This window comes from Haemaphysalis longicornis, unplaced genomic scaffold, assembly GCF_048455015.1.
Source record: "Haemaphysalis longicornis isolate Haplotype H1 unplaced genomic scaffold, Haemaphysalis longicornis Haplotype H1 scaffold_4, whole genome shotgun sequence".
Lineage (NCBI taxonomy): Eukaryota > Metazoa > Arthropoda > Arachnida > Ixodida > Ixodidae > Haemaphysalis > Haemaphysalis longicornis.
In genome coordinates this window covers 90,991,111-91,004,239 of record NW_027526361.1, presented here as the reverse complement: position 1 = coordinate 91,004,239, position 13,129 = coordinate 90,991,111, and the positions used below count along the sequence as shown (strand labels likewise).

At 45.7% G+C, this 13,129-nt stretch overlaps 1 protein-coding gene across 1 annotated transcript in view; it reads right to left on the bottom strand.

The window, feature by feature from the left end:
* The window catches only part of LOC144179059 (unhealthy ribosome biogenesis protein 2 homolog), a 64,144-nt gene that overhangs the window by 29,408 nt on the left and 21,607 nt on the right, over positions 1 to 13,129 (bottom strand). Inside the window, exons 13-16 of the mRNA XM_077707247.1 lie at positions 12,023 to 12,293; positions 5,831 to 6,093; positions 3,045 to 3,275; positions 2,142 to 2,288 (exon numbers count right to left, since the gene is read on the bottom strand). Of these exons, the coding sequence (XP_077563373.1) occupies positions 2,142 to 2,288; positions 3,045 to 3,275; positions 5,831 to 6,093; positions 12,023 to 12,293 (912 nt within the window). The remainder of the gene's footprint in view (positions 1 to 2,141; positions 2,289 to 3,044; positions 3,276 to 5,830; positions 6,094 to 12,022; positions 12,294 to 13,129) is intronic.

The window sequence follows — 13,129 nt, the reverse complement described above, 5'->3', positions numbered from 1 at the left end:
GCCCTTCATAATTTCCCTCACCATGAGACTCACCCACACATTACTGACTTCGTCACTCCGATACTTACATCGACTCGTCGGCCACGTTTCACACTGGTGTGGGTTCCTGGCCACGCTGGCATGTGCGGAAACGCCTTAGCAAACGCACACACTTGAGTACCTTTCCCGGGTCCGCCCATGTTCTGGCCAACCTAGTACCACCCGCCGACGGTTCATACTCAACACTGCGCTTCCCGCCGTTACCAATTACATGCCCAATGCCTATCACGTACCCTGTACCCACCCCCCAGTTCCCGTCTAACTCGTGAGGTTGCGTGCCTCATTCGGCAGGCTGAAACCTCGTCACCCTCCCATCACATTCTTCACCGTATCTATCGGCGCCCTGGCCATCCTTCCTGTCCCACCTGTTCTTCCTAGCCATCCATCCCTCTTTCTTATTGGGACTGCACCCCGCCATCTCTTGCCCCATCCCTCGCCTCCATCACCTCCTGGGAGCTCTGGCTGTCTCCCCTGCCGACAGTAAACATTCAGGCTGCCCAGGAAGCTCTCTACAAACATGTGCACCGGATCCGCACGGACATTCTGGAGTACTACGTGGATCCAGTGAATTGAACTTTCTAATCAGGACCTGGACTTAGGTCCTGTGGAAAATAAAGTTTGTTCTCTCTCTCTCTAGCTGATGATGATCGTGCTTAACTCCGTTTCCTTCCCTTTCAAAGCGAACATGGCTATGTTATTGCCGCAGACTTGCCGATATTAGCGATATCGGCAAGCATGTGTTCAATATTGATGAGGGAGAAACTCTCACTAAATGCACATAGTGTACTCACAAGACAAAGAAAAAAATGCGCTCAGCTTTCTGCGTCGGCCCCCATGTCTGTTTAGATGTCCCGCCCTGCGACAGCGGCAGCCACTTATTGGTCGCCCTGTTTTCAGCTCGCAGCAAACTCGTTCCGGCGCGTTCCGTAATTCATGAAAATACTGCATTCTGCGTCACTTTGCAAAGCGACTGGCGGCGGTGTGCGGAGTTTTTATTTATTATTTCTATTATGTTCTTGGACCTATCGTAAAAATTTTGACCCGCAACTTGCTTGCGTTTCCTGTGCTCAAACGTTTTTCGCGAAAAATTTATCCTGCGTAATGAACGCACACCTAAATTTGCATCAAATTTTTTGTGAAAAAAAGTGCGAACATTACGCGAGTAAATACAGTACGTCCTGAAAAAAAAAAAAAAAAACATTTTATCTCAAAATACAAAAAGGGCTCTTGGCGTTTTTTTGTGGCAGTGTTCCAAGTTTAACAGTAAATAAATGTCTCAGTAGATGGCGCCAGCAGTGAAACGTGGCAAAATTGAATAGAGTTGAGTAGATCTTTACTGTGTTTATCCCGGGAGGAAGGAAGTGGGAAGGGGAAGAGCATGAGAGGTGGGCGGGAAGGAGAAAGATAGGCATTTACGTGGCAGGGGCAGGCCATCGGTTCTCGACAACATTTGCAGCGAAGTAAGCAGATGTGTGGTCAATTTTAAAGCAAAGCTTTACTAATCTCATCAAGCGGTTTCATCATAACAGTAAACTTGACCTTCATTTGACCGCAGCTGCGCCGTATCCTTGGCAACGTTACGTGACTCACCGTGCCAAGCTCTGCCAACGGCAGTGTTCGCCGCTGCCGCCGCCACAGTTGGCTTGGCACATGCGCTTTCTGCATCTGATTTGCGCTTGAGCATGTGACTCGCCGCATGCATGTGAGCTTGGCCACGACTGAGAGTAAGGCTGAGCTGTCTTCTCCGAGCTGGACGCTTCGAGCCATCGTCGGCAAGCGGCGTCTGACCACCCCGTTGATATCCCCGGAGAGCCACTCAGCTCGGAAAACATCGGAAAGGGGACCACAACCGTAGACAAAGGCAGGCTTTAGATGAATAGTATAATAATTAAGGCTAAATCAACATTAACCGAGTGAAACCAAGACTTAAACAGTCTAAGCCAAGCTTTCGCTTTGCATATGCAGGGTAAGCTGAGCTAAGCCGCAGCCATTTTTTTTGTTCTTAACTCGGGGTGCTTACAATACGGGCAAAATTTTTTATTCTACGTAGATCTATTCAAACACTGCAAATTCCCACCAAGGTCCAAGAATTGAGCCCTTACCCTCTGCGACCAGGCCGCAGTGGTCACGGTCATGTCGACATGGGAGAAGATTAACTCTGCTGTTGCTTCCAAACTCGGAGCAAGATGCTCATTGGTGGCCTCGGTGAAAAGGATGAGGGCTCTGATCTTTTGAATCCACAACAGCATCTGCGAGAGAAAAAGAGAAGCGAGAGAATGTGGGGAACATTGCGCTGTCAAGACACTCAATCACCATCACCACTGGGTGGTGACAGCTGTCATTACGAGCAAGGCATTGGTGGTTGCGCAGTACTTAATCTGTTCAGTGAATACTAATGTACTACTGCAGTACACAATCTATTCAGGGAATACTAATGTACTACTGTGCTGCAGATTGCCATAAAATGTCCAAAGCAGGGCGCACCTTGTGGTGAGTCATGGCAGAACGTGAAACAACATAGATCATGCGTCTGTCTCTATAATGCATCGCCACTGAGGCTTTCGCCTTTAAGTTGTTTTACGAATAACAAACGAAACCCCGTGAATTTTCCTTGCTTTGACATTGATAGCCAAAATTTTTGAAAACACCTTTTGGAAAGTTTGTATAACCTAAATTCAACAGTCTAAATTCTACTTACGACGTAACCCTGTCTTTCAGTTACCAAAGATCAGTAACAACTCTTAAAAATGACTGCTGTTTTTATAACATTAACAAGTTCATGCACATTACGAAGTTGGCCACCTTTTCAAGTAACTGCACTCTCCCAAAACAATATGAAAGAAAGAAAGAAACACACACACACACGCAGAGAGAGAGAGAGAGAGAGAGAGAGAGAGAGAGAGAGAGAGAGAGAGAGAGAGAGAGAGAGAGAGAGAGAGTCGTACAGTGCACCCCGCATGGCACTGTACCCCCTCGTGCACTCGAGTAACACAGTCCCCACTCACGAGGTAGTGGGAGATGAGCCTCGTTTTGTCCTTGGCCAGCAAAGCCAGCACTGACTGCAGCTTTCCAGCGGTGAAGGCAGGGTGCAGGAAAGAGAGGTCGCCCGCTTCCAGCGGCTCCGTGAGCTCCGGAGCGGTGTAGGCCTCCCCGTACGTCCTCCGATACAGGCACAGCACCAGGTGCAGCTCCCCCCACACATGGAACACGGACAGGGCGCACTGGGCATGCTGCACCTGCACCATGTGCAAGCAGCTGGCATCACCTCCCAAGCAGCAATATACTGCCTTGCAAGAGTGGAGGAAGAACACGTATGGAATGGCAGTGCACATTTCAAGCTGACAAGGTCAGCGTACAAAGAGAGACAATGTTAGGGTTTGAGCAGAAGTACCTTAAGAGAGTAACAAGCATTGCCTTATTGCCTCTTTATTGCCTCACAATGCACAGTTTAGGTTTCCTAGTTTGTCCAGCCAGTCTACACGCATTTTCTTTACGAGGAGGTGGAAAAAGAATAGCGTTACTGATACACCAGACTCCTCTCCCCCGTCGCCTCTAGCCGTCAGTTGGAATCCGGTGAAACCCGACATCAGCCAGGCTCGAGTTGCATTAGAAAAATAAATCCAAGACAGCTATTTCCCTCATGCCATCCTCCTCATTGAGCTGCAGTGTTCACTGCAACGACCCACAAAAGTCTGGAGGTCAACATCAAGCAAAATTCGAGCATGCTTAACCTGTACAAACTTCCTTTCAACTAACACAAGGTGAATATCAACCAGCACATAGGTGAACACAAATATTTTGAAGACTGAGATAGCATATAAACACATCGAGCCAATGCACGTCACAGTGGCAGTTTGTTAAGCGGCTGTGAATGGCGCGTGATGTTTTCTCTCTTTCCAAGCATTAAGCACAAGATATGGCACCAAAGTTCCCCTAAATAGTGACATACAGGATTGGAAGTACACAAGAGTTTGACACATTCCCCTCAAGGTCCTTTCAAAGCCAATGTACAGCTTAAAGGCCAACTGCACTCAAATTTTCGACAACATAAAAGTAGTTTATTCTACAAAGGACACATAAAAAGAGTGCGAAATGCAATATAATAACTTCGAAACATGAACGCACGTGACCCAAACGGCTCGCGAAGATTGACTTGTCACAACTGAAAAATAAAAAAAGGCGACCATTACCGCGGGCCGAACGTGACGCTGGTAATGGAACGGAAGCGGGCATGCCAATACCAATGGCCGCTCACAGCAGCCTCCGAATCCGCGTCAAGCGTCGCGTTTCGCAGTGTTATTTCCACAAAAGAACTTCCACTAACATTTTGCCAAGGGTAATGAAGCTAGGCGTGATTCCAACATTGTAGAAGGGCTTGCGTTCGGGCTAGTTGGTGTTCCATAACTACTTCTTAAGCGCCAAAAACTACAGGGACATAGAATGAGACGCGTGTCCCTGTCTCATTCTATGTCCCTGTAGTTTTTGGCGCTTAAGAAGTAGTTATCCAACATTGTGTTACTATAAACCGAGATGAAGCAGACCATCCAACAGTTATTTTTGCATCAGAATACCTGCTAGAGTAGAAATCCTTGGCATTGCAAGTAAAAAAGCAGGTCTACACGATGCAATAAAACGAAACAATTTGCCTATCTACCACTGTTTTCTGCTTTCACCAGAGACATGTGCAGTTTATAACATTTTACTTTCAAGTAAACTCAATTTAACAATCTTTCGGGATTGAAAAGCTATCATTTAGGACAGGAGCAATTTCGTTAGCTTTCGCACTTCGCGCAGACGACTGCCAATCTTTGTGCAGATGTATTTGTTACCAGAGCAAGAGCAAGGCTGATCTTGTTGCACAAATGTTTATGCCCACGTGTATGAATGGGAACAACTCTAATTAGGCCGTCAAACTTTTGGAAAGGTCTAAGAGGTAGAGGTGGCGCTCGGCCAGCCAAAATATGACAAATATTAGACGCGGAAGCGCAAATGGTCAAGAATTTATAAAAGATCCTTTTTTTTTTTTTTGAGGCAGATGCAATAGGAGAGATAAATGTACAGGCAAATGTGCGTTTTGTGCTACCTTTTGTAGTAATATTATTTTCAAGTAAAAAAATGTATTGCATCAGAACCATCGCAAGCATGCATATAGTTTGTAGGCATCTAATCTCTTCGATTGCATCGAAAAAAATAAATGGGGATATTGCTACCTGTGCGGTTAGTTTTAAATATGTGACGCCCACAGTGGTACAGCGCAATAGTATAGCAGAGAAACCCCTGGCGAACACATCACTACGCCCGGCAGACCGCCATGCGTCGCTGGTGAACAGCGAGTTCCACGAGACAGGTTCCTGTTCAGCCTTTCATGTGTACATTCCATGTTCAAAACCAATGCTGATGACACGTGCAAGAGAAAAGGAAAAGGAACAGGGAAGGGGAAGTTCATGAGTGATGCCGAGTGACATAAAATTTCACGCAAATAAAGCCTCAACCAACCAGAAACACTAGTGGTTTGTTGGGCAACTTGATCAGAAAACCTCCGTCACCTGCATCACTTTTTACATCACATTCATTACTAAAGTGAAGTTGCTAGTTAAGTCGCGAGACTTTACTTTCTACTACTACTACTTCTACTACTACTTTCGAAGTTTTATCCATCCGTTGCACGCTGCCACATTTCCTCCCCTTCGATGCACGATTACCAAATGTGGCCGTGCACGCAGGAATCCCATTGGTAAATAGTAAAGACTGAAGAATTCTGTCACACCAGCTCGCGTTCCGGCATACTTACGCTCTGTTTCTCAATGGCGAAGTCCACCATTTGCGCAGCAAGCTCCGAAGTCGCCTGCATGAGCTCGGTGACCTTCGCAACATATGAGGAGGGCATGGTCGGGTTGACGAGCTGGACATGGCACGCAAAAGTGTACAAGATCTCTGTCACCACAAAAACTTTGGGCAGGTGGTCTTCCGCTTCCTCCTTTTTGGTCTTCTTGATTGGTTTTTTAGGTTTCGCTTCCAACTCTGGTTCCTCCTCCTCCATAGGATCTGCACTTCCTGCAGGATAAAAAAAAAGAAACAAAACTACAAAATGAGAAACGGAGCATAACTTGTGGATAGTAACAACAAGGCCTACAAGTTTTAAAGTGCTCATTTTACTCTGTAAATGAGGGCTTGCTGGTGTTTATTACACTTATAGCTTGTACGGAAAGCAGGCTAGCTAACTGGGGGAAAAAAGTAATACCCGTAAACAAGCATTGGTAGGCACTTTAGTCACTCTAATGCAGCCAAAGCTCAATTCAAGCTCAAGGAGAACCAAAAATTTGTCTAAATAAAGAGGAGTTCGAATTATATGAAGCTCAATAAATGGGAGTACTTATGTACAGCGCTACGTAAGGCGCTGCATGAAGGCTGAGCTTTCGTCACCAGAATGACGAGTTCGAGAACATTTAACATCTCTTAATGCGGATCGCAACTGGAAGTTATCAGTAACGCACATTTCAGCACAGTCCTTCAGGCGTGATTCAATAAACAGCTCTTGGAGCTCGCAGATTAGCTCTAATGTGACATCCGTAATCTGCTCGCAAAAGAAGTAGCCTGTAGTCTAGGTTAGTCAGTTACGCTAGGTGGCAGAATTTTTTCCCTGAAGTCAGGATCTTCACTGCTGAGGGCTAAAGGGTCCCAACAGGTGGCTTGGGTAATATCCCCATCAGTTATTAAAGGGGCACTGAAGTGAATTGGTCAAGCTCCCGTTTTTGCTTGCACTGCATAGAGTGACTCAAATTAACACACTTTTCATCGTTTATCCGGAGCATAAGGTAGTATTTATTTTATAAAGCCTGAAAGAAGAAAGACTACCATGCGCGGTTTGCGGTGGCCACACCAATTAACAGCAGTGATGTCAGTGAAAGGTGCTACGTGATTGGACGATGTCCAAGGTTAGCATTCAAACAAGTTTTGGTTTCGGTCCTGTGAAACAACATGCTTGGCATGCGACGTTATCATTGGATGGGCATTCTCAATATCTCAGTAATCGGCATACCGCACTTCTGCCATGTTATCGGCTGTAAAATGCCTAAGATAAGCCTCCCAGGACGGCTTGGAATCGTAGCAATCACTAGCCAAGGCCTACGCAGTGGATGAACGCACTCTGTGTCACCGCAGATGCTGAAATGTGATGCGCTTTCCCCCATCTTTGGAGCTTGCCTGTCTTATGCCTGTACTGTAAAATGCGTGTTCGCACCACGCGAATGGTCTGCTGATTTGGGACTGTGCCCACTGCCCACAAGCAGTCGGTGCTTATGGCAACATCACGCCAACGAGAACTCGCAAGCGCGTCAGTGTCAGTCCGCGCATTATACAAACTTGCTCGTGGAGCAATGAACGTTACAGCGCAAAAATGGTGAATTCAGTATACAAAAACACTGGCAAAAAAAAAAAAAAAAAAAGAAGAAAGAAAGAAAAAAGAATGCCCTCTTGGGGATTCGAACTTCCGACTTGCAAAACAACATACCTAGCGCTCGAGACCACTCGGCCACGAGCCAGCGCTGCCAGTATCGGAAATACAAAGTATATAATGGAGAGCCAGTTTACATTTTTATTTAGTTTTAGTATTTGAAGCAGCTTAGACGACTATTTCTTGTATAGCGCTCGTGCAGTAAGTGTCCCCCGAATTCGTGCAATATCTCATGTCTAGCGACTGCATTTCTTGGACAGAAAAGCATTTGCAGTTGTGTGGTCGTGCTGCTGACCGCTGTGCTTGTTCACCCAGCACAAAAAGGTACTTCCTGCACCCTAGTTTTATGCCGTACGGTGAAAGTTTCGGTTGATTTATTTCCTTAGTACCTATATTAACTTCGCTGACTCCTCTCCCGCCTTCAATTGGCCTTGGATTTTCCTACATACTAGCGTACCAGTCAGCGAAGCGTCACATGGGCGCTTGTGCAGCGCTCGTGTGGAGCGACTTGGACTTAGAGCTTGATACAGTGTACAAACTAACAAAGTAAAGGCACAATCTTCCATTCACAAACGTGTCGTGGCTTAGTTTTAACTGAGCAAACGAATTGCGATGACCCGTTGGAAGTAGGCAGACTAAACGCTGGGCTGACTGACTCTGTCAGAGGACCGGCGAGCCGTGCAGTAGCGCAGCCAACCCAAGCCACTGTTTTGTGATGTCATACGAAACGCCGCAGAAAATGGGCGAAGATGCAGATAGGAGAACAGCACTTTCGAATTGATTTTTCTAGTGAATAAAGTCGCGTAAACGCAGCAAGAGTGGTCGAAACATGACCTAGAGACTCCAGACTACAATTTGTGCTCGTAATCCCGCACTGTTTACGAATCACTCGAGTGCCCCGTTAAACTAAAAGACCCTACACCGGTGTCCACCTACACACAGCTCTCAAAAGTTGGGCCATTGGAGAGTACAGAGGGGACTCTGAAACGACAGAGGTGGCGCCACGTGAGTCAGATTGTTCACCCACTGCTGAGAGCATAATTGGTGGCATAGTGTGTTTAAATTAACAGGTGAATCACCGAGTGTTTTTGCCCCCGGAAATGAAAATGTTTACCGGACCACAGGATCAGTTCGAATACGCAAAATTATTGCGATTGGGTTGCATACTACAGTTGAACCCCTTTATAAGAGACACGTACCGGGGAGCAATTTCTGTCTCTTATACGAGATGTCTCTTATAAGCAGGGAACCATGTTTTCACTTACTAATCAGACCCTAGTCCAATGTGGGCACCGTATGACTAAAATTAGCTCAAAAGAACGCTACAGCATGTTGCAAAAGATTCATTCTAATTTATGTTTGGCCCCGAGAATTTATAAAACAGTTCTGAATCTTTGTTTAGCTCATGACTGTATTTACACTGTTTTTTACAACCGATTCTGCAAGCTTTCTTTCCTTTCACTGTTTCCGGAAGATGAGTCATAGAAGTTGAGTTCACAAGCCTGATGGAATAGCCAGAGTGCATAGCCATTACGCTTGCAGGACTGAACATCTGCGATCCTTCTTGATTGGGAGCTACGCGAGTGGAAGAGCCCGCATGTGCGGTCTCGCTCCAGTGGGTGGCAGTAAGCTTCAACCACTTCTGTAAGTTGCATGTCCATTGGCAGGGCTTCTCATCGTTATTTCATAGCTGATTGAACCACTGTTTGTTTGCTAAAGTTTATGATAAATAGCAACTGCACGCATCTGTCGTCCACCTGTGTTTCCACAATGGAAGCAACTGCAATTAGTGACTGGTGGCACTGCATCTGAAGTTAAAATGCCTGTTACAAGCGAGATTATTGATTAAAGTTCAAGGATGACTTGTCCCTTATAACCAACTTTGTACATCCCATGTCTGTTATAAAAGAGGTCAATTCAATGGGAAAGATAGGGCAGCCAACCATGTGGGTGAATAGCGTCTCTTATACCCATTTGTCTCTTACATCCATGTCTCTTATAACGAGGTTCAACTGTATATGGTGCAATTCTGTGCAACAAAAAACTGTAAAAAAGAATCTTCAGAAGCATTCAAAACGTTACCGCTAACATTGAAACTGCGTAATACGGTAGAGTGATTAATCGGATTGCGGAAAAGTCTGAATAACGACTGATAAATCGAGTTCACAAACGCACACCTACACTACTGCATGGCTGATTAACTATTTCTTGACGGTGAACAATGATCTTCAAACATCCCGCAAAATCTAAAAACGACACTATTTGGACAACTGAAACCATCTGGTGCGTTCATTGGAAACCGTTTTTCAGTTTTATTACTGTTTGTTTACATTTCGCATGGGTAGATGGCATCGCGAGTGAAATTTGAGTGCAAGGTAGTGGCAAGTTGGGCGAAAATGAAGTCTCATTTCACTGCATGAGCTCTGCAAAGGGGGACAGCGGTTTCAGGAACTTCAGCCACTGCTGCTTCTCATTTTTTTACCCCAGCAGCAGTGATGACTCCAGCAACGATGTGGATTCTTCAGATTTTAGTTCTGACGAAGACTCTCCCATTCATCAGCCTCAGACTTTGACAGGTGCTGCCAGTGAAGTTCGTTTTCGAATTTTCACTGTATTTATACACAAAATGTGCCTAATAGATGACGACTGCGGATTATTAATTTCATGTGTAGGGTCTGGACAACGCGCAGCTGGGATATTTTGCCAATTGCGCCGCGCCGTATCGCGTTATCACCTTCAAGATAGCCTGGCGCTCGTGTAAAGTTGGAGATGCGGAGCGATGCGTGCTGCTTGTCAAGAGCGCCAGATTTTTTTTTTCTTGTTTTTTACCGCTGAAGTGATAAGGATTTTGTGTGAGAACACAAACAAGCATGCTTGGATGATATTTTAGAGAGACTGACTGATTCTCAAGTGGCTTCACCGAGTGGCACAGCCGTCAGGGCCGTTAGGGTGGTAGGCCCACAAAAATCCAGAATTTGGTGTACAGTGTTGAAGTATATGTTGAATCACAGCTCGGGAAAGTAGAAGCAGATTGTATATCTTAGAATTACTATAAAATATTTTAGGCTCAGTAAAATAGCCCATCTGTGTTTTGTCTTTTTTTGTGCATTTTTTTGTTTCACTGACCAATAAACTGTCAATAATTACACCTTTCACAAAAGTGCTGTTATGTGTTTGAAAGAGAAATCTATAAGCTGCAATTTCATGCATAGCAATGCTAAATGTGTCTAGTAGCTCAAGAGAAAAAAAAAAAGGTTTTCTGGAAGCACTCAAAATTGGCCATTTTTGAAAGTGTTAAGAACTGTGCGCATTAACCAGCACTAGGAAACTCACCAGTGGCAACTGAATATTCAGTTGTGGTTTATAATAGTACTTGCAGACTGAACTCAAAAAGTGCGTTCCCAGTTTTCCACATTACACCCATCAAACAACGTGATTGACAGTTAGTTTCATTGCAGCGATTCTGGTGCATGTTTCAACCTCTGCTCAAAACTCGCATACTCTACAGAAGTTTCACGCTCTCCCAAACATTCCCTCACATTTCCAGCTGACTTGCTATGTAAACCACCGAACACTTACCAAGCAACGTACCCACGAAACACGCTAAAGCAAGGCTGTTTGGTCGGCATGGATACATAAACCCATTCAATATCACAATTAGCTCTTTCAAAGTTCTTTGCAGGGGCAATTTCAAAGAACTTCGAATTGAATGCGAGTTGTGAGTACAGACGACATCCTGCCCTCAAATCTCACACGCTCCAAACTTCGTGCGCGATGGGACGATACAACCATAAAACTGCAAGCTAATATTTTCCTTTGCAAGGTGTGAATGCGACAGGGTAAAAAAAAAAAAAAATTAAAGCCATTTCACTCAATGTGAAAGCTGACGAAAGTGCAGAGCAGCGATTCGCCGTTTTGGGCTGTAGCGCCGTTATCCGCTCACAGCGACCACCCAGTGCAATTCAAATTTCCTGCCTCTGCAGTGCTCGCGCGCCCCCTGCCTGAAACAGCGCCAGGGGGAGCTCTGTTCTTTTTGTGCTTGCTTTTCCTCCCACACGTGCCGGTTTTGCACTGCCACTTTTTTTCGCTTACTATCGCAAAAACCAAACCAACGAGCGTTCTGAACTGAATGAACGCAGGTGTTGCCGGTTAATTACATATATTTTGCATCAAATGTACCTGCTGTTTTTTTTTTCTGTGCTAAACAACGGGGAGATGTATGACAAGTGCCAGAATTTCATTAGTTTCGAACGGTTATGACTATTTAAACCACTTGTTTTCCGAAGCCTCTGCGGGACGCCCTATGACAGAACGCCGGGCTCTACTTGGTTTTGTTATCTCACTGCGCCGCCTGATTCCGGCAGTCGCTTGACATCGAGCGTTACAGCAAGCCACGACAACAAAGTGAGCCCCTAAAGTGCTCTGCCTTTAAAACTGATATGAACAGACTATCCGTGCTTAATTCAATACTTCCATCCCACAAGCATACCGAATCGCCCAACTGAGTGTCAGAGAGAAGGATGGCGTTACCTTCAGCTGTGTCTCCAGATGTCCAGTACTTGAGCTGGTTGACAAGCACCTGCCACGTCTCTGTCAGCTGGCCAGGTGAAAGGTCAATGCAGCAGGCAGCAAATCTTCGCAAAAATGACACTGGTACGCTGGATGGGGCCAAAGGCGAGCAGAGGCTTGTGAATGACGAGAACATGTTTCGGACGAGCTTCGGTATCCGAAACAGCTCGATGTACGTGCTCAAAATGCTCTCTAAAAGCTTGTCCCGGGCTTCCAGGGTGTTTGGGTCCGACTATAGAAAAGGAGACAGAAATGCACCTGCGTCACCAAAAACAAATTGAAACAGTGCACAAGTAAAGCAGGATATCGCCAGCCATTGCAAGGGGGCACTGCACCATTAGAATGATAACATTCGCAACAGCAATTACGGTGATGAGTGGATAATATTAGAGCGAGTAAGCTGAGAGCATGCAGTGGATCTTTAGCTCAATAAGCAGCTGAGAAATACTATCAGGACACACAAAAGCTGCCCCCTTGCCTGAACTATTGTGCCCTATCGTGCTAGAGAAAGTGGTAACACAGAATGCGTTTCACAAAGCTTAACAGTCAGGTTTCATTGAAACGTCTCACAGAGTTTATACTACTCCATGTGCGTGTGGGCTACAATATGCTAAATATTTCACACCATTTCCACGCATACCCCATGAAACTAACTTTCTGACTACATTGCTGAAGAAAAAGACGGCGGGGGAGGAAGGGGATTATACTCCTTAAAGTGACAGCAGACTCAAGGTCAACTTTGGTGGCTTGTTTTTGTTCTTACTTCTACCCCTGTCCTTGACCCATTACCACCCACGGGTGCCTTCTTCCGCAAATGCAGCTATGTTCATCCACTGTTGACGATACGACATGAAGGTGACGGAGGAAGCTGCTCCTCTCAGCCTCCTTTCCAAGAGAACCTCCCCCAACTGCAGCATTCCCTTCCCGAAAACTCACCACCTGATGGGAAGCACAAACAGAGGATAAATTAGGCAGACTCCCCATCCGCCCCCCTCCCCTTCCACAGCCCCAACATTCTACGACGCTCGAAGGGGCCACTGCCATCCCAACGAGACAAGGGCGTGCAGC